The sequence below is a fragment of the Melopsittacus undulatus genome, chromosome 7 (genome assembly GCF_012275295.1).
Source record: "Melopsittacus undulatus isolate bMelUnd1 chromosome 7, bMelUnd1.mat.Z, whole genome shotgun sequence".
In the NCBI taxonomy this organism is placed as follows: Eukaryota; Metazoa; Chordata; class Aves; order Psittaciformes; family Psittaculidae; genus Melopsittacus; species Melopsittacus undulatus.
This window is the reverse complement of record NC_047533.1, coordinates 1,569,687-1,594,301: the sequence shown is the minus strand read 5'-3', so window position 1 is coordinate 1,594,301 and position 24,615 is coordinate 1,569,687. Positions and strand designations below refer to the sequence as shown.

General features: G+C 51.1%; 1 protein-coding gene across 2 annotated transcripts in view; it reads left to right on the top strand.

The window, feature by feature from the left end:
• The first annotated feature begins 1,044 nt into the window (after positions 1-1,044).
• The window catches only part of EXOC6B (exocyst complex component 6B), a 291,776-nt gene continuing 268,205 nt past the window's right edge, over positions 1,045-24,615 (top strand). For both annotated transcript variants that reach the window (XM_034064717.1, XM_034064716.1), the window contains exon 1: positions 1,045-1,245. In XM_034064717.1, coding sequence (XP_033920608.1) covers positions 1,133-1,245 — 113 coding nt within the window. In that variant the 5' untranslated portion in view covers positions 1,045-1,132. The remainder of the gene's footprint in view (positions 1,246-24,615) is intronic.

The following is a 24,615-nucleotide window of genomic DNA, read 5'->3' as shown; positions in this document are numbered from 1 at the left end:
GTCTCCCCACGCTGTGTGCCATGGGGCTGTTTCCCCACGCTGGGTGCCATGGGGCTGTGTCTCCCCACGCTGGGTGCCGTGGGGCTGTGTCTCCCCACGCTGGGTGCCATGGGGCTGTGTCTCCCCACGCTGGGTACCGTGGGGCTGTGTCTCCCCACGTTGGGTACCGTGGGGCTGTGTCTCCCCACGTTGGGTACCGTGGGGCTGTGTCTCCCCACGTTGGGTACCGTGGGGCTGTGTCTCCCCACGCTGGGTGCCGTGGGGCTGTGTCTCCCCACGCTGGGTGCCATGGGGCTGTGTCTCCCCACGCTGGGTGCTATAGGGCTGTGCCTCCCCACGCTGGGTGCCATGGGGCTGTGTCCTTCCACGCTGGGTGCCATGGGGCTGTGTTTCCCCACGCTGGGTGCCATGGGGCTGTGTTTCCCTACGCTGGGTGCCATGGGGCTGTGTTTCCCCACGCTGGGTGCCGTGGGGCTGTGTCTCCCCACGCTGGGTGCCATGAGGCTGTGTCTCCCCACGCTGGGTGCCATGGGGCTGTGTTTCCCCACGCTGGGTGCCATGGGGCTGTGTTTCCCCACGCTGGGTGCCATGGGGCTGTGTTTCCCCACGCTGGGTGCCATGGGGCTGTGTTTCCCTACGCTGGGTGCCATGGGGCTGTGTTTCCCCACGCTGGGTGCCATGGGTAGGGTCTCCCCACGCTGGGTACCATGGGGCTGTGTCTCCCCACGCTGGGTGCCATGGGGCTGTGTCCTCCCACACTGGGTGCCATGGGGCTGTGTCTCCCCACGCTGGGTGCCATGGGGCTGTGTCCTCCCACACTGGGTGCCATGGGGCTGTGTCTCCCCACGCTGGGTGCCGTGGGCAGGGTCTGTACCTATGGGTCCCTGCCCCTTCCCCATCCCACCCCTGCGGCTGCCACCGCCCCTCGGTGCCCGGCTCCGTCCGCGCAGGCGCAGTCCGCAGCTCCCCCCTCCCGCACTACATTTCCCGTCGTGCCGTGCGCGGTGGGGCCGCCCCTCACGGAGCGGAGCGGGGCCGAGCAGTGCGGGCGGCCCCGGCGCTGGAGCCGCCGCTGCCGGTGCCCGGGGCGGACCAGGGCAGTGCAGGTGTGTGCGGCCCCATCCCCATCCCTATGGAGCGGGGGAAGATGGCGGAGCTGGAGAGCCTGGAGACGGCGGCGGAGCACGAGCGGATCCTGCGGGAGATCGAGAGCACGGACACGGCCTGCATCGGCCCCACGCTGAGGTGAGGGGGGTCGGGCAGCGCTCTCCTGCGGCTCCTTCATAGGCACACGTTTTAATGGCTGTTTTAATGGTGTTTTAATGGCTCTGGTGGGGACCCGCAGCCCCTGCCCCGCTCCCGGCCGCCCTTGGCCTGGGTTGCAGCGGGGCCGGTTCTCGGTGCCCCTCGGTGCTGGGGCCGGAGGGAAGGGGGGTGTTCGGCAGCCCCCAGAGCCGAACCTGGCCGCGGTATCCCCGCAGCCCATCCCCTGCCCTTCGGCTTCTCGTCGGTGTCCTCAGTGCCGTGGTTAATGGTGAGGCTGCGGGTGTGGGGACAGTTATCATCCTGACGCTGATAGGAGTTAATGCCTCTGTTTGCTTAATGGAGCCTTTGTTCTCCTGTTCGGCATCTATTTCCCAGTGGTTCTTGTATCTTTCAGCTGGGAGAACCGGCTGCTTCTGCCGTGTTAAGTGCCGAGCTCCGGCCCCAGAGCGCACAGGGATGGAGCTGCTGCCCTGGAGCGCTGCCTCTTCCCTTTCCCTTCGGCTCCTTTCGGTGTGTCTGGGTTTGGTGTCTTAGCCTTTTAGGTGCTTCTTTGTGATGCTGGTTAGGGTTTTGCTTAAGGCATCACCTTCAGGATGGCTTTGCTGCTGCTTCTGTGCTAATCGGGCGGCTTAAGTGAAGCCCTCATGAGCAGTCACCTCATTTCTTACCAGATGTGATGTTTTAAGTAAGTTATGCACAGCTATCTGCAAGTATTGCTCATTCGTGAGCAAGCTGCTCTAGTGGAAGGTGTCCTTGTCTGTGGCAGGGGTTGGAACTGGGTGAGCTTTGAGGTCCCTTCCAACCCAAACCATTCTGGGGTTCTGATACTGTGGTCTAAGCCGTGGTCCTGCCAGCCAGACTGTACTGTTGGCTCCTGCCTGTACAGTGATGCTACATAATGACTTTGGCAAACAGACACCTCATCCCTCCTTCCTCCTCTGTAAAGTAAAGCAGAAGTTCTCCAAAGAGCTTTATATCAAAACCAGTGTGCATTACTCTGAGTGTGTGTGTGTTATCCTCTGGAAGGCTGCTGATAGAAATGGGTTGAGGATATTTACAGCTCATTGTAGCTAAATATATTGGGCTGTGAGTGGGGAAAGGTGGAGTTGTGGTACTTGGCTTCAGAATCTAAACGCTTGCATTATTGCAAGCTTAAAACCTGGTGCTAAGCTTCATCACTCGGTCCTTTGGCAGGGCTGTTGCTTTCGCCTTCCTCTCTCAGCTGCTCTGCATCAGCCTAGGAGCTGCTCAACGGGAAATCTCAGGACCAGGTGGGATTGTTTCCCTATAAACAGCCCTGGAGAGCTCCTTTCCCACCCCATCCACTGCAGCCCTTTGGCTTCTTTTCAATAGGCAAGTTTTACAAAGTCATGGTGTGAAATGACTCACATGTCTTTGGGAAGCAGTGGGTTTAAGCTGTTTGACTTGCACTGATACTGCAGTGAAGGGGAAAGCTTTTCGTCTGTGCAACAACAGAGCATTGGGGTTATCTTGCTCTTGGGTTGCCCATTTCTTTAGGGTTTTTTTGACTTCTTGCAGTTTTCTTTCTGGAGTTCTCCTGTGAAAGCTTTCAAGGTAAATGGAATGAGAATGGGATTTATTGAAACTGAAACAACTGGTTTCAGTGTCTGGGAACTGTCAGGATGGAGAGTGTGGGTGGTGGTTTTTCCATTTCACAGAACCAAATGCAGTTGATCTTGTTCCTTAGTATTAAGGTTAAATGAGGAGCTTGGCTTAATGTCTGTCTGCAGACCCACATTAATAACAGTTTGAGACCGAGAAGGGGCTGTGCTTGGCTGTCAGTGAATGGTGCTTCATCAGGAGTGCTGTTATTGATACAAGCGTAAGCAATACCTGCTCCAAGCACTTTCAGAGTCGAAATGAGCCCAGCTCAGGGTAAACACGATGTGCTGGAAAAAGAGGATGAAGGAAGCTTCATCAAAGGGTGACTCACTTGTTATGGGCATCATGGAAGCAGTGTGTCTGCAGGAGTCAGGGGCTGGCTTCCCTTTGAGGAGCAGCAATCCCAAAGTGTGGTTCCTAAACAGGCAGGGCTGTGGGCCTGGGTTTGTTCACAGAATCACACTTTCATCAGTTCCTGACTTGGCAGAGTGAGATGTTCCAGCTCTGTGGTGTCCTGGTGCAGTGCTCAAGGCTGACTTAGCCCAGAGAAGCTGTGGCTGCTCCCATCCCTGGCAGTGCTCAAGGCCAGGTTGGACACAGGGGCTTGGAGCAGCTGCTCCAGTGGAAGGTGTCCCTGCCTGTGGCATGGGTTGGAGCTGGATGAGTTTTAAGGTCCCTTCCAACCTGAACCAGTCTGGGTTTCTATGAGTTGCTATTATCAGAGGGTGATGGAGGGGTTAAGATGTTATATTTAAGGTCCAAGTCATTCATCTGTCTGGGTGGGTTTGTGTTCCACCCATCAGGGAGAGTGTTTGAGACAAATAGCAAGTGTAGTAATTCTTGCCCTGGGGCAGGGAAGGCCAAGATGCCTTCTTCAAGTCCCTGTTTGTCTGCTCTGTTCTTGCTGTGATTCTGGGTGTCAGTGGCTGGGACTCCATTGTCCTGGGTGCTGGGCACATGTGGGACGAAGCCTGGGTCCTCCTCATGGGAAGGAATTTCATCCTAAATTAAAATAGGAGATGAGGGTGCGTGCGGAAGTGTTGCAACAGCCTCTATCTGTGTGATGAGCTGTGCTGATCTCATGTCCTGCCATGCTTGTGGCTCTGATGCCAGCTCAATCTCTCATTTTCTCTGTTATACCTACCAGGGCATGTTGTGTTTGAAGGACACTGAACAAGTTAAGTGAGTCTTTGTGGGGATCCCCTTGAGTCTGCGATGCTCCTGGAATCAGAATAATCCACTTCAGGATGTCTTTCCTGCTATTCAGCCTCTCCTAATTATATCCATTGCTCCGAATTCCACTTCCTTCTGCTGTTCCAATTCCTCTTTTTCCTCTTGTGTTACGCTGCTTGGTTTTGCAGGGTATTTTTGGCTCTCCTTTCTGTATCTAGGTTTCTAAGAATCACTTAATTCTGCAGGATCAGATAACATCCTAAGGGAATAGAAAACCTCCTTCTTGCTCAAAACCACCTCTTGGCTGAGCTGCGACACCGGAGTGCTCTGGTTTTTATTGTATCCAATTGACTGATCCAGTTTGTTGCTGTTTGAGGAACTTTGTGCCCACTTCAACTCCTCTTTAGTGATGGGAAGCTGGTGATATTCTAACGGTGGCCACTGTAAGTGAGGATGGAGGGGTTGGAAACCACAGAAGATGTGTTCATCCTCTGCGGTCTCTAATCAAAGTTGCCCTTGGAGATAAGGGTGATCCCTCACCCAGCATTTGCTGAGCATTGAAATACATGAATATAAATCACTTTGGATATGTGGAGATTGCTTCATTGCCTGGCTGAGGCTCGTTTACTTTCTTCTGTGGGTCGCTTTTCTCCCTTTAACTTCTTCCATAGCTCTTTGTATAGAATATCCCACGTTTTGTGCTCTACTCTGGATTACCAATGATTGACTCAAAGTGGCACAGAATAAAGGAGAAGCAGCAAGGTTATCTTGTGTGAAACCCCATAAATGTGGGCTGTATAACTACAGCCACTTCTCCCTGTGCTCAGCCTGGCATCTAAGGATGAATCTGTGGGGTTAACCTGAGTTGCTATTCATTTAGCAGCAGTTCTTGGTTTTGGTTGGGGATGTTTTCCTGTCCTTTCCCATGCAGCATCCTTTAACACCGGGTGTCTTCTCACTGTTAAAATACCAGCTTCTATTTTCAGGTCACTTCTTAGTAATCCTGCTTTGGTTTTACAGCTCGAGCTCTGCAAGCCTGTCGCTCTTGAAAACCCTCTTCCTGCTCTCGAGCTGCATTTGCAGCCTTTTGAAGTCACTGGAGGGTTTTGAAGCAGCATTTGATGAGCTGAAAACTGTAACTCCATCAGTCTGGCCGCACAGATGTAGTTACAGTATTCCTGTGTCTCCTCACCCCTTCAGAAGCAGATACAATTACGCTGATACTGGAGTAGTCTCCTGCTGCACGCTGAGATTGGAGAAGCTCTCATTCCCTCTGTGTTTTAATGGGAATGACTGCTTAATGCAGAGTTGTTTCCTCGGGAGCACTGCATCGTGCTTCTCATTGCTGCATCTGTACCTTTGTGCCTGGTTCTCCTGTGCTGCGAGTTGCTGGGAAGCATCAGGGTTTCCAAGGGATTGTTCTCTGGGGCTGCCTGAGTTCATGGTTGTTGTCTTGCCAGCTTTTGTGTCATCTGCACATTGTATCAGCAGGCTTTTGTTTTTCCTTCTCTTTCTTTGATATATGTATATATATCTGCTTTCTGGATTGTTCCTTAGTCCCAACCAGTTATGCTGGGAATTACCTGTGCCCCTTTAGAAATGTGATATCTCAGCAATTAATCACCCGGTGCTTTTATATGCAATTATATATTTAATAGGAGTTTAATATCTTCTAATGATGTGTGTTCAGAGGGATTACAATGTTGTTTGACCCAAGAATGAAATTTAAGCACATTTAATGGGGTAGTGTTTCTGCTAAGCAGCTCTTGACTGAGATTAAAGCAGGACTTGTAATTAAGCTCTGTTCCCTAAATCCTTTATCAACTCTTCCATGACTGTGTCTGGGATTAGTGTTGCTCTGACTGACCCGGAACCCTTTACTGGCAGTGTCGTGTTCACCCTATGCCCATAATGTCCCCTGTGCCCTGGTTCATCCTAGACAGTGGAACCAGAGGTCCTCAATTGCCTTTAGTTATGTTTCTAAGGATTCTTGGTCTTCTGGCTTAAATGCTTGCCAAACACTGTTCTCATTTGGGATTAATGGCTATAACTAAGCTCATCTCCCATAGGGACATCCCCTTAGGTCCTTCTTGGTACCTTTAGGCTCTGGCTGAAGGGATGATGTTGGCTGATGGGGATGACATTGAGAGACCTGAGTTTGGATGTGTGGGAGCCAGCGGTGCTGTTGCTGCAGCCCAGCTTGCTGATATCATTGGGTGCTACCTCAAGGCCAGGCTGAAGCAGGGCAGTGCAAATAGCAGCAGCTTGGCTGTCTGAGGTCCTGAGGTCCTGACTCCTGAGCTGGTACTGATGACCTGGAAGGGGATGTTGTCTGGTTTATTTTCCTCTATAGCTTCAAATGGAGCTGAGCTAAAACTGTTCCTGTGTCCTGCAGGTTTCTGGTGCTGAACAAGGCAAAACAGGCTTTGCTTTTACACATTTGAGACATCTAGATTTATGGATGGGGTCCAGCAAGTGTTGGGGCTCTTCTTTAGCCCCTCTGAGCTCCCCAGTGTCTCCTAGGCTGAAAGCTGTGGCATTGGTACAAGCCCTCCTGGCTGGAAACCAGATCTGGATGGAAAAATAAGCCAGCTAGAGAATGTTTTGCTCTAATACAGCTCTGTTTCAATGTGTTTTGCTGTGTGGTGGCACAATTACTGTTTCCATCCCAGAGGAGAGGCTGTGTGGGGATGGGAACGAGGCGTTGTGGTGGCAGAAGTTAAGGTTGGATCTTGCTGGGTTTATAAAGGCTCAATGAGTTTGTCCAAGCAGGTACTAACCTGCTATGTGGTTCCTGGTCAGTAGTCCCAAGAGCTGATACAGGCTTGGCCAGGCTGCCTGCAGTGACATGCACATTGCTGCTCATGGTCAGGGCTATGGGGTGTGTTTTGCTGTACCAGAATTGGCTTAAGCAGTTTCCCATCTTCCATTTGCTCTTCCCAAGCGTTGGGGTGGCACAGCATTCATGTGGGTACTGGAACACAACCCTCCCCTTTCCCACCTGGTTTGAGTTATGTGTTTCCACTGGATCATCTCACCCCAGCTCCATCCTGGGCTGTTTTGCGGCTTCCCAGTGTCTAGACTGGCACAAGGGATTTGGTGGCAGGATACTGGGTCTGGGGGCCAGCTGTGCTATTGGACATCTGATGTCCTTGAACTTGGATGTGTCCTTCTGCCATGAGTTGCCTGCAGTTCCTTCACCTGGTAGAAGACTGTTTTACTGGGTTTACTGGGGAGTGTAACTGGTTTATGGTGGGTCAGCTGAGCATGGAAACCATGACCCAGTGAGGAGCAGCAGTTTGAGCCATCTGGGTTGGGTGTGAAGAAGAAAGCTTGTCCAAGCCGGTCCTAATCTCTGTTCCAGTGGGTGAGATGAGGATAATGGTCTGTGTTACAGATGTGAAGCGAGGAGTAATGACAGGCATCTGGCTGCACATATTCCCTAGCTGTGTTTTGGAGTGGAGGAATGAAGAAGGCACAGTGTCCTGATCACCCTGGGGACTGCCTTTACTGGTGGAGAGGGCTGGGATTGCTGTGGTTTGTCCTCCAGCTGAGCCTGCCTTGGGTGAGGAGAGGGGAAGGAGACCCTGAATCGGCTTTGGGATGAAGTGAACCTTCTGTTGTACATGCTGGGCTGGTGAAGAAGTGCCTCCCCATGGTCTTCGGTGCAATAAGAATTGAAGAGCATCTGAAAATCACACGTGGTATCTGCAGATGTCCTGAGGCTGGGTATGGTGAGAACCTCATGTAACAGAGCTGAAACCACCCTGAGCTGTTCTGACTTCTCACCCTTCAGCCATGCCATGCATCACCTGGGCTCCACCAGTCCCATCTCTACAAGCCCCATCTCTTGCTTTACAGACAGCAATTAGGGTGAAATGCCAATTGCCAGCAAAGCAACACAGTGAAGAAACAGCACAGAGTGTCTAGATGCTAACTGTTGGCCACAGGGCTTGCTCAGGAAGCTGCTTGTAACAACTGTGAATTGTCTGCTCATAAAAGCCTCGCAGGATCCTTTGAAGCATCTTTCAGCCCATTCTCCTGCCACCCAGAGGGGGAATCTCCTGAAGATGAGCCTGGGTCTCTGGTCATATGTACATAATTAAGTGGCTTTTAAAAGGCAGTTCATTGCAGCGCTGCTTGAATTGGATTAACATTCCCTTCTGGTCAGGCTGATGCTGCTCAGCTCCAGGTTTTGTGCTGGGGAGGAAGAAGTATCAGCAGCTGCTGGGAAATGATGGGGTGTTGGTGTTAGTGGTGTGTCAGGAGATGGACTGGTCTGGTTTCATGTGTGGAGCATCAGGGATCTCTGCCTGGAGGCAGGATTTACTGAATGAGCTTCATGGATGCTGTCTTGTCTGCAGCACCTTAGCCCTGCACACAGCTTTGAGATGGTGAGTCCTTATTGTTGCTATAACCCTTCTTATCTCAGCCTGCACCTGAAGGGAGCAGCTTGCAAGACTGTGCTGCTCAATTATTTATACCTCGGATGTGCTTGGTCTTCCTCACAGAAGCACATTCCTTTCTGGAATTGAATGAATCACTGTGAAAGGACAGATGATCGAATGCCTCTTCCTGTTCTGTGGGATGTGGTCTCGTGTCTGGGCTCTCAGTAGCTCCCTGAATTTATATTCCTGCTTATCCTTGTCTGTGGTAGCATTGAGGTAGTGAGCAAAAATGGGAGATTTTAGGGCAAAGCTGCTTAGTTCCTCAGTCCTGATGCCTTATGGAGTGGTCATTCTGGATGAGTGAGCAGTATTTCATGTCGAGCTGCAGCTGAGCTCATCTTTAGAGCTCTTCTCTGCCCTGTCTGTGATGGGGTGCAGAAGAGTAGCAGCTTGGGACTTTGGTTGATGACCCCTTTGTAGATAGAGTCCTGTGGCATTGAGGTCTACCCAGGCAGTCCTTTCTGTCCTGCTCTTTCTGATTCTGCTTTTATTGGTTTAAAAGGGTTTTTTTTGTCCTTGTTCTAAAAAGGAAGAAAAAATGGTTGTTTAGTCATGGCTGTGGAAGTGCAATAACACTGCTTGACTCTTCCCAAAGGAGAGCAAATGCAACCTTTGAGAAGGGCCTAAAAGGACTGGCATTGCTTAACTCAGAGAAGACAAGATGGGCACACAATTCATCTTCATGTGAAGAATAGGCTGTTGAGAAGATGAAGAAAAGCTCATCTTTCATGGCTCTGTGCAGGCTGGGATGTGGACCACAATTGCAGCAGCAGGGATTCAGGATAGATGCGAGGAAGTGCTTTCTACCTAATAGCTGAGGAAATCATGGAAGCCTTTGTACTGGTCACATCAAAAGCTTCTCTTCTTCTTGTCCCATCTCGGACAGTAGCGAGGAGTGGGTGCTTAGCAATTGAGATACAGAGCAAATAGAGACTGGAAGCACTTTGGAGACTTTCAGCATGGTTTATAGAGCTCTATTCAAGAGCTTCCCCTGGATCTTGTCTCCACAACTGTCCTGTCAGCATTTTGCTGTGCTCTCACATTTTACAGTGATGAGTTCTGCTGTTCAATTGTGCCTTGTGTATTCCCTTAGGGTTTCAAATTGGTTTTCTTTGTTAGGAGAAGGTCTGGGCTGTCACGAAGGATTACAAGAAATAGTTAAGTCCTGTTCTTTCTTGCCTTCCAAACTGAAGGTTCTTAATCAATTCATTCCTTTCTCCTGGCAAAGCTCTTTTGAATTGCTTATTATCCCTGTTGCTTTTCTTGGTACCTTTTCTCATGCAACTATCACCTTTCTGTGATGATGCTGGGAAGATCAGAGCTGCGCATCGTGATTGAGATGCAGATTCACATCTTGAGGTGGGTGAAGCAGCAGTGATGTTCTCTGCTCTGCTTTCTCTTCCTTTTCTTGCAGCCTCTGGGGTCTGAGCCAACACTTCTGACACTATAGCCACAATGCTGCTGATGTCTCTTCCTCGGTGATGGTAGTTAATCTGGAGCCCTTAGTGTATTATAAAGGGCTTGTCCCTTGTTTCTCCCCTTGGAGCGTCCTTCGCACTGCTGACACTGGGCTTCGGTTGTCATTTTGTCACCTGATACTCGGTGTTGTGAGATCCTTTGCAGCCTTTTTGCTTTGGAGTTAAGCCAAGTGAATCGTTCGGTGTCCTCTGCAAAATGTCATCGTGATGTTAAGCCCCTTCTGCAAGCACTGAAACACGCTGGCCTAGGGAAACATCACCCATCTGTTTCTGCCTTTGAATTTTAATGATGCTGTTAACATTTGAGTGTCTTAGGCTGACCAGAGCCCCCTTGCTACCAAGTCTGACTCCTTCAAAGCATGCTGGTGAATCAGAAGTGTGAATGCCACCCAAGGAAGCTGTTGTCTCCTTTGCTGTGTTGTGTTTTTACATGCTAGCTGACTCTTTCATAAGAAAGACTTCTGCTTTGCCCTGTCACGGTCAGTGCCCTGTGGCTTGCAGGATTCTTCATGTGCTGCAGAAGCCACTAAAGAAAGTGGGATCATCTTTTCCATCTTCCACTTCAGTATTAGGGATAGGTTATTGCTGACCTCTGGCCTGACGGTCGTATGTGACACAGCTTTAGTGTCCTGAAGGGGAGACCTGAGAGCAGCTCCAGTGCCTAAAGGGGCTGCAGGAAAGCTGGAGAGGGGCTTGGGACAAGGGCCTGGAGGGACAGGCCAAGGGGAATGGCTTGAACCTGCCCAAGAGAGGGGAGACTGAGCTGAGCTCTTAGGCAGAAGCTGTTCCCTGGGAGGGTGCTGAGGCGCTGGCACAGGGTGCCCAGAGAAGCTGTGGCTGCCCCATCCCTGGCAGTGCTCAAGGCCAGGTTGGACACAGGGGCTTGGAGCAGCTGCTCCAGTGGAAGGGGTCCCTGCTCGTGGCAGGGGTTGGAGCTGGAGGAGCTTTAAGTTCCTTCCAACCCAAACCATTCCACACTTCTATGGTTCTCTACCCATCATAAACTCGGATGGTAGCTTTGGTAGCTCAGTATCCCTATATTCCTGCTGGAACTCCTCTTATTCCACTTCTGCAGATCAACCACCTTGTGTATGTGACACTTACGGCATTCCCAAGCTTCTGGGTGAGTTTGTCCCACGCTCACTGGGATTGAGGAGCCGCAGGACTGGTTCCTGTTGAGAGCGTGCTGCCACCAGTGCAGTTCCTTCAGCCTGGCTTTGTCTGCTCTCCTTCATCAGCCCTTGTGCGGGCAGCAGGCTGTGGGCTGGGTTAGCTGTTGTGCAGGATGCTGTCCTTGTTCGCCTCCAGCACCACAGGTTAAGTGCTGTAGTTTCATGAAATAGCTGAAAATAGGAGTCAAGGCTTCGTGGTTTCCTGTGGCCACACCTTAGGAAGTCACATCCTCCGATGGAATCTCTAGATGCAGTTTTGGGTCATGGTAAAAAATTGGTTCTTGGTAATACCCAGCCTGTTTTCCAGATGCCCTCTGTCCTGTACAAGCATGGATGCGCAGCGTGCCTATCTGCTGGAATTCCTCTCTTCGCTTCCACATCCGTTCTGGGTTTGAAAATCAGTGTATGGATAGTTCTCTCTCATGCTGCTTTTGCCTTAGGGGCTGATGGTTTGCTTGGCCAAGACACACACACACTGATTGTGCTCTTTCACTTAGATATGAAGGAGCTGAGCAGCATTAGCTGGGGCCGAGCATCAGCAACAAATCCTGCTGCATCCCAGCCATAGCTCGTAGGAAAACTGAGGATGAAGCTAGTCCCAGTCCTGCTTTTTGGGGTGTGCTGATGTCTTTGGGATATTAAACTTCAGGCAACAGTTATTGGAAGCTCCAAGTCTGCAAAGGTGAATGTTTTCTTCCCTAGATCTCTGTGGCATTTTAGGCTCTTGTCTAGCAGCCTGTTACCTGGCGATGTGTAACATCTTGCTTCTAGCCTGAGCATCCAGTGGGTTGTGACCGTGTTGGTGTCACTGAGCACATGAGCTAAGGGGAGAGGCTCTAAGGGCAGCCTGCCCTGTCTGCCCCATTCCTGGTGTCAGGGCAGGGCTGTCAGAGCCGATTCCACTCACTCTGGATGTGGTGACGTGTCCTACACAATAGATAGTGCTGTGAGCACACGTGTCCTTGCATGCCCTGGCTGGGGGAGGAAGAAGCCTGAGGATGTGCCCTTGGGTGTATTAATAGATGAGGATTTAGCTCAATGGCTGTGTGATGAGATTGAGAGTCTCAGACTCATCAGCCGCTGTCCCGGTGAAAGGAAGTGCTTCTTGTGTTCATGAGAACCCAGAAATGCCATAGAACCATCAGAGTGGTTTGGGTTGGAAGGGACCTTAAACCTCATCCAGTTCCAATCCCCTGCCATGGGCAGGGACCCCTTCCACAGGAGCAAGTTGGTGTGCAGGGGACCAGAGCTCCCTTCGGTGTCCCCATGGTTGCTGCTGTGCTCTGTTCTGGATGCCAGGAAGGCGAGGATGCTGGCAGAGCTGCAGTAAGCTCTGCACCGCTTCCCTGCACCAGCCCACTCATGATTCATGTGCGTCCCAGAGGAGAATCAGTTTTCCATCTCAGCACTGAAGTAATTCTTTACCTCCCTTTCTGTGGCAAATCAAGCTTCAAACATCTCCCAAACTGCGAGCTCGCTGCTCTCCCCCTGTGCAGAGCCTTCTCTGGGTGCTGGGGCTGAGGATGCTGACACAGCAGAGCAGGATGGGTGGCTCTGTCTGAGGCTTAACTATGGGCTTGCTTGGAGGCTCAGGCTCACAAGAGTGAGCAAACAAAATCTCCTCCCTAAAATCTGTCAGTGACATTAAGAGCTTTGCCAGGTCTTCCATAAAAGGCTCACTGGGAAGCCAAGTTTGGTGGTTTTTTGTTTCCCCTCTGTGGGCCATCCAAGAGGAACAGAAAGGGAAAAGCTGAGTGCAAAGAATGTGTTTTCCCGTCTGCTGAGTAATGAAGAGCTCAGAAGTAAAACAAGTTTCTGGAAGGGCACCTGCAGGAAAGCTGGAGAGGGGCTTGGGACAAGGGCCTGTAGGGACAGGCCAAGGGGAATGGCTTGAACCTGCCCAAGAGAGGGGAGACTGAGCTGAGCTCTTAGGCAGAAGCTGTTCCCTGGGAGGGTGCTGAGGCGCTGGCACAGGGTGCCCAGAGAAGCTGTGGCTGCCCCATCCCTGGCAGTGCTCAAGGCCAGGTTGGACAGAGGGGCTTGGAGCAGCTGCTCCAGTGGAAGGGGTCCCTGTCCGTGGCAGGGGTTGGAGCTGGAGGAGCTTTAGGATCCCTTCCAACGCAAACCAGGCTGGGATTCTATGAAGGAAAGCATCAGAGGCTAAATCCACACAGCGATGATCACCTTTGTGATTCCTCCTCTGAACTGGTAGCACAACATGGAACATTGTGGTCCTGGTAGGATGTTTGTTTTCCTTTTGCCCTGCAAGCTGGAAATGCTGCAGCCTGGCTGTGAAATGTGTATTTTCTTGCCCCAAATAGATGGGGCCATTTCTGTTCACAGGCTGGTTTGGTTTGGAAGGGGCCTTAAAGCTCCTCCAGTTCCATCCCTCTGCTATGGGCAGGGACACTTTCCACTAGAGCAGGTCCCTGCAAGCAAACCCACCATGTATTAAATCAACAACTTCTCTCTGTATGTTCCTATATGTGTCCTGTTTGCTGCTTGATTCGGAAGGAGCAACTAAAAAGGAGCATCTTCTGTTGGTATGTTGCCAGATAAACTGAACTGTGCTTTATTTGGGAAGGAGTTCCAGAATAGGTGCTGGAAGGGAACTGGAGGGATGACACATCCACTGATTGCAGTGAAACATGTCTGGGGTGTTGGTGGTTTTGCTAAAGCCTCCAGTACTATTGTGTGTCTTCAAGGGAGTTAACTCTTTTGCCACAAATAGTTGTAATAGGAAAAACCCCACCAAGTCTTATTATCAGTTTATGGCCCTGCTGGCTATTTAGTTGTGTGCACTTTGTCTGCTTGCCTTATCTTCTTATCTTTTAAACTAAATATGTGGAAGTCTGAAGGTAATAACAAAGTATTCCCTCTTGGGAAGCACAGGCTCCTTTCATTCCTCTCCAGTTCTGTGCAAAATAACCTTGAAATGAAGTGTGTTGTTTCCTTAAACCCTGTTGGATGTACAGGTGAGGTCAGACTGTGGCTTTCTAGCAACTAGATCCAAAGCACTGTGAAATAAGGTGTAAGGTTATAAGATATAAGGTTAGATACAAGACAGAAGCTGTTCCCTGGGAGGGTGCTGAGGCGCTGGCACAGGGTGCCCAGAGAAGCTGTGGCTGCCCCATCCCTGGCAGTGCTCAAGGCCAGGTTGGACACAGGGGCTTGGAGCAGCTGCTCCAGTGGAAGGGGTCCCTGCCCATGGCAGGGGTTGGAGCTGGATGGGATTTAATCTCCCTTCCAACCCAAACCAGGCTGGGGTTCTATGAAATGCCTGCAGCTGGGACGTGGAGTTGATCTGTGTTTGTACTTCAGGCTCATGTCTTTAGGTTGGGTTTCTTGGCTGGCTCTCTGCAGCTCATCCACGACAAGGTTTTGGTCATGCAGGTTAAAAGCATAAACCCAGGGGTTTTTTTTTGTGCATTTTTAGTGCTGATGCTCAGATTTGGTTCTGCTACAGAAGTATAACGTGTGGGATGCTCAGTTAGTCTGAGGTTAACTAATTCTGATTGGGCTGGTTAGGCAGTGCTTTCATTTCCATTGGAAACTACAAGTAATGATAATAAATGACAATTGAGTTACAAGGGCAAAATATGAGGGACATGGGTGCTTAAGTGCTTGTTATGGAATCCCAGAGTGATTTGCATTGGAAGGGACCTTAAAGCTCCTCCAGCTCCAACCCCTGCCACAGGCAGGGACCCCTTCCACTGGAGCAGCTGCTCCAAGTCCCTGTGTCCAACCTGGCCTTGAACACTGCCAGGGATGGGGCAGCCACAGCTTCTCCCTGGCTGTACTAAAAGCCCTCAGTCTTTAAGGTGTAATAATAAACCCATATTTAATTACACACATGGCTAAAACTGTGAAGCAGAGGCTGGAAGTAGTGGCAAGGACAGAAAAACAAATGGAAGCTGGAAATAAAAGCAGGAAGCACGAGTTGGGATTCAACCCGGCGCGACCCCAGGGATGCTTATTTGATGAGTAACTTGCCTTTGAGTGTCTGGCAGCATATACACAACTAAAGCTCCTTGTCAAGAGGAGAATACAATCCAAAACAGAGCCCTGATGGGAACAGAGCACTTGAAAGGTGCTGCCAGGGGTGATTTCTTGTAGAGAGCCGATGGCTTTTGTGTTTGCATCCTCTGTAGCTTGTAATACACAGTGGGTTTAAGGATGAGGGGTGTACCTGCTGCTCTGCTTGCAGCCTCTGTGCTGCAGAGCTTGGCACACTCTGATCTTCAGCTTGCTCTCCATTGGCAGAGAGGAGTGGGGGAGAGGACCTGGGGGAAGAAGATAAGTCAATATTGGAAGATGGGAAGGGATAGGAGAGCTGCAGGGAAAGGAAACCACCTCTAGAGATTGAGACTGAGATTGCCTGAACGTCTCATACACTCACTGCATGTTGTGATGCTTCTAGCCCTAAAATGTGCTGTTAATTGTCCAATGATGCTTGCAAGTCTGGCCTGAGAAGATGCTTCCTTCGAGCTCTCCATCCCAGCTTGGTCTCAGTGAAGGAGGTTGTGGTGAGCACACCGAGACGGCCTGGCAGGGGATTTCTCTGCCTTCTAAAGCAGCCAAGCTGCCGCAGCAAGCTGAAGCTGCTGCTCAGACTGAATAGCCCCCAGCCTTGCTTGTTTTATGTGCCTTTGCTCAAGTATGCATGCATAAAGTCAAACAAATGTGCTTTGCTGAAAGGCTCTGAGGGAGTTTCAGGTTGGAGTGGGATATCCTCGCCTGAATTTCCAGGGAGGAGAGGGGAACGCTGCTTTCTGTGCCTTAGACTGGCAGTAGGTTGAGTTACAAGGATGGAAGGAGCAGTCCTGCAAAGGCCAGTTCAAAACCCAGGGTGTTTGTGTCCTCCTGCATAATCTGTGTGACACATAGAGTGATTTAATAGGTCGTTTTCCGTGTCTGAAGCCTGTGATATGGTCTTCTGGGGGACTATCCCCTTCCACAGGGATGGCAGCTGCAGCTCTCTGAATGAACTGACAGATGCAGTGCTCTTACCTCTGCCAGCAGTGTGAATATCCCTATTTTCTGATCTGTTCCTTTGGAGAACTAGTTTAATCCAGGCAGAGGCCCAGGACTATGAGGTATCTGAAAGCATTTCTTCACTTGTGCCATATGGAGGTATTTGTCTTCAACCCTCTCTGTGAATTTTTGAAGGTTTGACCTTGGCATCCCTGCAATCTGCTTGGGAAAGAGAAACACAGCCAGGCAGGGGCTGTTGTGGCTGCCCCATCCCTGGCAGTGCTCAAGGCCAGGTTGGACACAGGGGCTTGGAGCAGCTGCTCCAGTGGAAGGGGTCCCTGCCCGTGGCAGGGGTTGGAGCTGGAGGAGCTTTAAGGTCCCTTCCAACCCAAACCAGGCTGGGATTCTATGGCTGTGCTGCTGTCCCAGGGGTGCTGATAACACAGTTTCCATCATTCCCTGCTGAAACCACTGGCAGTTAGCATAGCCAGCAAGGGGGTTTTGTGACCTGACCATCTGTGCATTGGAGACTGGAAACCCAATAAACCCCTTGACAGCACTTATGCAGCAGAAATAGGAGCTGGTTCATAACAGAGCACCGCTTCTTGCCTGTTTTCTGTTGAGCTGCTGCCCAGGGATGACTTTTGCCACTAAAACTGATGTTTTCTTCAGTGTTCCTTTTCTCCTTGGCCACTACTTGCAGTGTGCCTGCGTGGATGGGATGTTTTGCATCCTTCAGCTGATGGTGTGTAGCGCACTGCGTGTTCCTGTTTTCCAGCAGGAGCACATTGGCAGTGTTAAAGCTTTAGGGATTTTCCCTGTGTTTGCTCAGAGAAGGTATAATAAAGGAGCAATTTGTTTGTTTCCAGGCCTGATCAGCCAGGAGTTTTGGGAGAAGCCAGCTCCTGGGTAGGGAGGGATGATCCAAACAGATGAATTCCCATGCAGAAGCTGAAAAATGCCATGAAAACACCAGGGATGTGATGCTGGCACAGATACAGAGTTAAATGGGCTGTGTTCAGGGTAATTGCATTTTGGACTGGTTTCTCTCAAAGATGATGTTTGAAATGTAAGGTTTGTGGTCTGCTTGCCCACCATTTGGCAGCAGGGAATGCAGTAGGTGTGCTGCTGGTGCTGGCACACTGGTCTGTGTTCCTTCTGGCAGGGCTGGTTATTATTGCTCTGTTATTTGTTGCTTTCAGGATGTGTCATTGAAATTGAGCAAGGGGAAAAAGAAAGGATAAAGAGGTTCTGCAGGGGAGATGTCACAGGGATGCTGGTGTGAGGTCGTAGAATCACAGAGGATCCCAGCCTGGTTTGTGTTGGAAGGGACCTTAAAGCTCCTCCAGCTCCAACCCCTGCCACGGGCAGGGACCCCTTCCACTGGAGCAGCTGATCCAAGCCCCTGTGTCCAACCTGGCCTTGAGCACTGCCAGGGATGGGGCAGCCACAGCTTCTCTGGGCACCCTGTGCCAGCGCCTCAGCACCCTCCCAGGGAGCAGCTTCTGCCTAAGAGCTCAGCTCAGTCTCCCCTCTCTTGGGCAGGTTCAAGCCATTCCCCTTGGCCTGTCCCTCCAGGCCCTTGTCCCAAGCCCCAGCTTTCCTGCAGCCCCTTTAGACACTGGAGCTGCTCTGGGGTCTCCCCTTCAGGAGCCTTCTCTTGTCCAGGCTGCCCCAGCCCAGCTCTCTCAGCCTGGCTCCAGAGCAGAGCTGCTCCAGCCCTCGCAGCAGCTCCATGGCCTCCTCTGGCCTCTCTCCAACAGCTCCATGTCCATCTTTGGACCCTTCACTCATACAGACTCTTGCATCTCCATTCTGGGACTTTTTTGTACTTTCCAGCATTGTAAATCATGTATTTGCATCTTTACAATAATGAGGCATTCCAGGCATTTCCCTCTTCCTGGTGAGCTGTTTCCTCTTCCGTCAAGAGGATTTGGACACCAGGGGAACTTTTTGCTTCTGGCATCGTGACTCACGGCTTCCCTGTGCCATCAGCCTCCAGGTTGGGTTTGATACAATCAGATTGTTAAATCTCTGCTGCAAGCTCTTCATGTGAATACTTCTTGAATTCCATTTCTTGGACAATGTCAGTCCAGAGCAGGGAATGGAGCTGGTGCAGGGCCTGGAGCACAAGAGATGGGGAACGGCTGAGGGACCTGGGGGTTCAGATGGAGAAGAGAAGGCTCAGGGGGGACCTGATGGCTTCCTACAAGTGCTGACAGGAGGATGGAGCCAGGAGGGGCTGGGCTCTGCTCCCAAGGAACAAGGGATGGGACAAGAGGAACCGGCCTCAAGCTGCACCAGGGCAGGTTTAGATGGAGCTGAGGAACAATTCCTGCCCCACAGGGTGCTCAGCATTGGAACAGGCTGCCCAGGGCAGGGCTGCAGGCACCGGCACTGGAGGTGTTTAAGGGACCTGTAGATGCAGCCCTTAAGGACATGGGTTAGTGGTGGCCTTGGCAGTGCTGGGGTAAAGGTTGGACTGGATGCTCTCAAAGGCTTTTTCCCACCTAAACACTTGTATGACTCTAAAGACCCTGCAGTACTGATCCATTGGGTTAATCCATAACTTGTTGTCCTGTCACTTGTCTATTGGACCCCAAGTTTTACACCCACTCCTTGTTATGTGCTTTCCAGCTGTTCCATATAAGCCTACACACATGTGTACCCTATGTACGTGCCTATGTTCTGGCCTTTGTCTACAGATGCTGTGGGGTCTGACCCTTCTCTTGCCTCCTGAGGTATCCCTTTCCCATGGGAAGTCAGTAGCCTGCCTGTTGCTCTGTGGTCCCCCCGTGCCTGTTGTGAGGCTGAAGCCTGGTTTTCCCTTCACTGCCTTATGAGCTCTTGGTGTGCTTATCCCTAAGTCTCCTTCATGGGGGGGTATTTTTAGAGCAGCTGGATCCATGTGAAGATAATGCCTCAGTTGGGAGCTTGGCTGTCGGAATGAGCTCAAAATAACCATTCCCAAAGGATGGGTGGAGGAACACGTGCGTGTGAGCAGCCGGCTCCATGCGACTGCTCTGCTGACCTGTGGTGTGTGCACTTGTGTGCTTGGGATGCGTGAGGAGAGGTTATATGTGGAGCTGGGTGTTCTTTGGCCTTTATTCCACCCCCCCCCCCCCCATCCCCATCCCAGCTGGGATGGAGAAGAGGGGTTGGGAAAGCTGAGGGGTGATTTGGGACCTGAGTGAGGTTTGGAGATGGACAAAGTAAGGAGCTCCTGAGTTTTGGTGCTGGTGCCTCATGTATATCTGCTATAGCATCTCTCTATGAGCCATGCTGGGGCTGCACACCCACCCCGTGGCATGGGGAGCATCAGTGTAGCTGGAGTCTATCCTTCCTTATTTAGGATCACAGTGGATAGTTTTCTTTTGATGTGCCTCACCAGGGCTTTATTCCAAACCCAAAGTCTTCTGTAAAGGCAGGAGCTGTCTTAGTCTGTCCTTGACTAGCATTAAACTCAGCTAAGCCATGATTTAAGGCTTTGAAACATGCCTTAAATTCATAGATCTTGGATCTTAAGCAAACCATGTTTTATGCCCTAAATTCATAGCTCTTAGACCTTAACTAAACCATGTTTAAAGCCTTAAATTCATAGATCTTTGACCTTAACTAACCATGTTTCATGCCTTAAATCTGTAGATCTTAGATCTAAACTAAAGCATACCTTAAATTCCTAGACCTTAACGCTGCAAGGTGCCCCTTTCGCTGCCTTTCCCACGTGCATGTGATGGGTGAGGGGAGCAAGTCCCTGTCCAAGCCGAAAAGGTGGGACTCAGAAATAGCCGATTGTCCTGATCTAATCAGGAGCCCTATTTTTACACATCCTGTGCTCTGTGGCTGGGTGGTTTTGGTGTGGTTCAGCTGGAACCAGCACGCTCTGGTGTTTTTCCCCTTGCCCACTTCCCAAACAGGAAAAGTCAGGACTTTATTTTTTCCTCTGAAGGAAGACATCTCAACTGCCCCCGTATTTTGACAAGCCAGAGGTGTAAATATACGAGAGATAGGGGTTGGCTCTTTAATCTTTGCTTTAAGCCTTGTCCTTGTGCAATCTCTTCCCCAGGACGTGGTTCACGGAGCTCGCTCAGTGCTGGCTGCTGTCGGCTGCTTCCTTTGCCCTGTGTAGGCTTGGAGGTGAAGTGGGTTTGAAGCTGAGCTTCCTGGGGAGAGCACCCTGGGTTAATCCATTGCCTTTGTAGGGTGATGTGCAGGTGATGAACTGCCCTTCCATGGGGGTACTGCTGGGTAATCACAAGGGAAATCACTTGTCCAGAGTGCGGGGCTGCACCCCCAGAGCGTGAGCAGCAGCTCAGGGAGGGGATCCTGCCCCTCTGCTGTGCTCTGGGGAGGCCCCCCCTGCAGCCCTGCTCCAGCTCTGGGGCAGCAGCACAAGAGGGACGTGGAGCTGCTGGAGAGAGGCCAGAGGAGGCCATGGAGCTGCTGCGAGGGCTGGAGCAGCTCTGCTCTGGAGCCAGGCTGAGAGAGCTGGGCTGGGGCAGCCTGGACAAGAGAAGGCTCCTGAAGGGGAGAGCCCAGAGCAGCTCCAGTGCCTAAAGGGGCTGCAGGAAAGCTGGAGAGGGGCTTGGGACAAGGGCCTGTAGGGACAGGCCAAGGGGAATGGCTTGAACCTGCCCAAGAGAGGGGAGACTGAGCTGAGCTCTTAGGCAGAAGCTGTTCCCTGTGAGGGTGCTGAGGCGCTGGCACAGGGTGCCCAGAGAAGCTGTGGCTGCCCCATCCCTGGCAGTGCTCAAGGCCAGGTTGGACACAGGGGCTTGGAGCAGCTGCTCCAGTGGAAGGGGTCCCTGCCCGTGGCAGGGGTTGGAGCTGGATGGGGTTTAATCTCCCTTCCAACCCAAACCAGGCTGGGATGCTGTGACCTGAGCAGCTCCATGAACTGCATGGAGAGGATGTCACCTCTTCTACTCCAGCACCCCTCACCTTCTGCTTTCCCTGGCTAAAACCATAGTAGTGTTACAAACTGATGTAAATCCCACTGAGGAACCATGCTGTGAGCACCCATTGAAGCTGGACCGAGTGTTTGTGGATGTAGTAACTTCACAGTGATTGTTCTGGCTTTGGGAATTGCCAGCCCTCTCCGTGTGTTTATGCAGGAGATCGATGGCCACGATAGCCCCTTGTGGCCTGGAAACGCCTGGCCTCGGTGATAACAAGCAGCTCCCCAACCCTGGGGCTGAAGAAGAGATTTAAGAGCCCAGCATTGCATGTGGACCATTGGGTACAGCTCCTTGCTGGGGGCAAAGCACCCTGACGTGTGCTCAGCTCCGTGCCTGCAGTTCTTTGTTTTCTACGTGTGGTTTCTTCTTCTTCCTGCTTAATTTTCCCATTGGGGACACCGAGGTCCTTTGAAACAAATTGGCTCCAGGCCTGAGACATTACATGTTGCCTTTTTAAAATTCCTTTTGCACTATCAGTTGGACACAGCATCCTTTGCTTCCTGTGCTAAAGAACTGCAGAGAGCTGCTTTGTTCTGCCTTAGCCATAGCTGTGTTTTGAGTAGCACACACAACTGAAGGCTGGAAACTCTCTAGGAACCCCGGGGAGGTGTCTCCATCATTTGGGGCTCTTTAAAGTGAACTTGAGAATGAGGAGCTGCTTGCAGTTTGGGATAGCTTGGTGGGTTTGAGATCTGGAATCTTGGGTCTGTGCAGGCTCAGAGCAGCGATGGACAAGGGATGCTTCTACATCTGTGCTGCTTGGTGTGATGCTCTGTGAGGTGCGAGTGGTTGCAGGCCCCTGATTAGGGAGCACTGAGCCTAGGAGCTGCCTGGGACCCGGAGGGATGAGGTTAAAGTGCTGACTGCAGAGGTGAAGGTGGAAGAATGAATCTCTGCTTCAATAAAGGCTCCTAAATGAGACTTGCATTTGGAAGCGTCACAGGAGCAGCCCTGAAATAGATTCCTACTTTTGGTCCAGTCAGAATCTCACCAGCAGCCTCACAGGGAAGCACTGCCTGAGAGTTCCTCTAAATCCCTTCTCTTTCAGCTTAAAGCCATTAATGATGTCTTGGGCTCTTCTGTCTCCCTGATGTACTGGTTTGCCTCGGGGTCTCTCCTTTGTGGTCAGCAAAGGTGAATTTCCTCCAGGCTGTTCTTTATGCACCAGGCTTTCCAAATCCATGGTGAAACTTATCCCTGGGGAAGAGGGAAGCTTATGGGGCTCTGGACACGCTGCTGTGTAGCTCGTGGTGCTGCTCGATTCAGCAGCACCATGGACTTGATGCTCTCCTGACCGAGGGCTTGCACTGGTTTGGTAGTGCCATTCAAGGCAGGAGGGGACCAGTGTGTTGTGCCTTTCAGCCTCCCAGCAGAATGATCTGAGCAGCATGGCTTTCACAGACACTATTAGTCTTGTTTTAAGGGTGAATTGATTTATCTACTCTGCCCTTTGCACAATACAGCTCATAAACTCCTCAGCCAAGGCTCTGACCTTTGCTTGAGCCCGAGCACAGCTTCCAGTTGAGATGAGGCCTCTTTGTAAGAGATGCTGTGATGGGAAGTTTGTCTTTCTCGATTCTTTATTACCAATGGATTATTCTTATTGCTTGCAACATCCTGCCTTGTTCCAAATGGGAATTTGCCTGGATCTGATTTCTGGGTGGACCAAGTCCTGCTGCTGAAAGCACTCCCGTTAAGTAATATTAGTGATTAAATAGTAAGTAATGGTAACAGATCGAGTTACTTCATACACCGACTCCTTTAGTATTCTCTTTAAGCCAAACAGATGGCACTTCTTAGGTCACTGGGAGGGCAGTTTATCTTAAATCACTATTTCCAGTTTCCTCTATCCTGTGTCCACAAACAGGCAGGCAAAGTGTGGTGCCTCCAAGTAGCATCACTTCATAGGAATGGATGGTTTTGGGATGACTTTGTCTCTTGGAGACCTTGTGGTTCACCACAAGCTGTCGTGCCTGGGGTAGTTGTGGTAGAAGGAATGTGTTGAGAGACTTGGGTGGATAAGTGATGATAAAACAATAACAGCATTGATAACCTCATGAAGTTCGTCAAGGCCAAACATAAGGTCCTGCACGTGGGTCAGGGCAACCCCTGGTATCAGAACAGACTGGGGGATAAGGGATTGACAGCAGCCCTGAGGAGCAGCACTTGGGGGTGTTGGGTGAGGAGCAGCTCCCCATGACCCAGCTTCAGTGAGCGCTTGAGCCCAGAACCCCCCTGTGTGCTGGGCTGCACCCCCAGAGTGTGAGCAGCAGCTCAGGGAGGGGATCCTGCCCCTCTGCTGTGCTCTGGGGAGACCTGAGAGCAGCTCCAGTGCCTAAAGGGGCTGCAGGAAAGCTGGAGAGGGGCTTGGGACAAGGGCCTGTAGGGACAGGCCAAGGGGAATGGCTTGAACCTGCCCAAGAGAGGAGAGACTGAGCTGAGCTCTTAGGCAGAAGCTGTTCCCTGGGAGGGTGCTGAGGTGCTGGCACAGGGTGCCCAGAGAAGCTGTGGCTGCCCCATCCCTGGCAGTGCTCAAGGCCAGGTTGGACACAGGGGCTTGGAGCAGCTGCTCCAGTGGAAGGGGTCCCTGCCTGTGGCAGGGGTTGGAGCTGGAGGAGCTTTAAGGTCCCTTCCAGCACAAACCAGGCTGGGATCCTCTGATGCTGTTTTCAGTGTGTCATGTTTTTTTATAAGAAATGTCAGTGTGCAGCATTTTCATGAGGTTTTGTAATTCCTTATTTCTAACTTGCTCTGAGCAGTAAACACCAGCGGTGTTCCTGATCCCTCCATGAGCACACGCTGCTGAAGCAAAGCCTTAGCACAGTTGTTGAGCATCACTCTACAGAGCAGTCTCCAGTGCAGTGAAGCTCATTTGTCCTCATGGCTTTTGTTTTGGCTTGGACAAGACAGTTTGATTTCCCTGCCTGATGCAGGGCTCTGGAGGTGAATGTGGTGGTCCTGGTCCAGTGTTGAGAACAAGCTCATTTTGTCTGCTTGGTTTTGACTTCCAGCATGGCCTTCTAATTACAGTCTCATGCAGCTCTCATGTTGAATGCTGTCTAGTGCAGTAACAGCAGAGGGGAACGAGAGGTAGAATCTTCTTGCATGCGTTTGAGCTACTGCTGCTTAGTAGGTCCTTCTGACCAAGCAGTAGATGCTTGGTTTTGGGGTACTTGGCACAGGTTAGGAACATTCTGCAGGTGTTTTCTGAAACATGCTCTGGTTTTAATGAGGTAAAACCTGTTTTTTTTTGTAATAATATCTTTTATTTCCCCCATTTTGTAGCCAGTTCAGGGTATTCGTTCTTCATAATGGCTTTAACCTGCAGATGGGAGACCAAGATGAGATTTGAGGCACAAGCTCTTCCCTGTGAGGGTGCTGAGGCACTGCCAGCCGCAGCTGCCCTCCACTGATCCAAGGGGTGACAAGGTAAATCCCCAATCCACTTAAAGTTACCCTGAGTTAATCAAGAGTCAAGCACAAATGCCAAGATCCTGGATTACCCAAAGCTTCATCCAGCAGC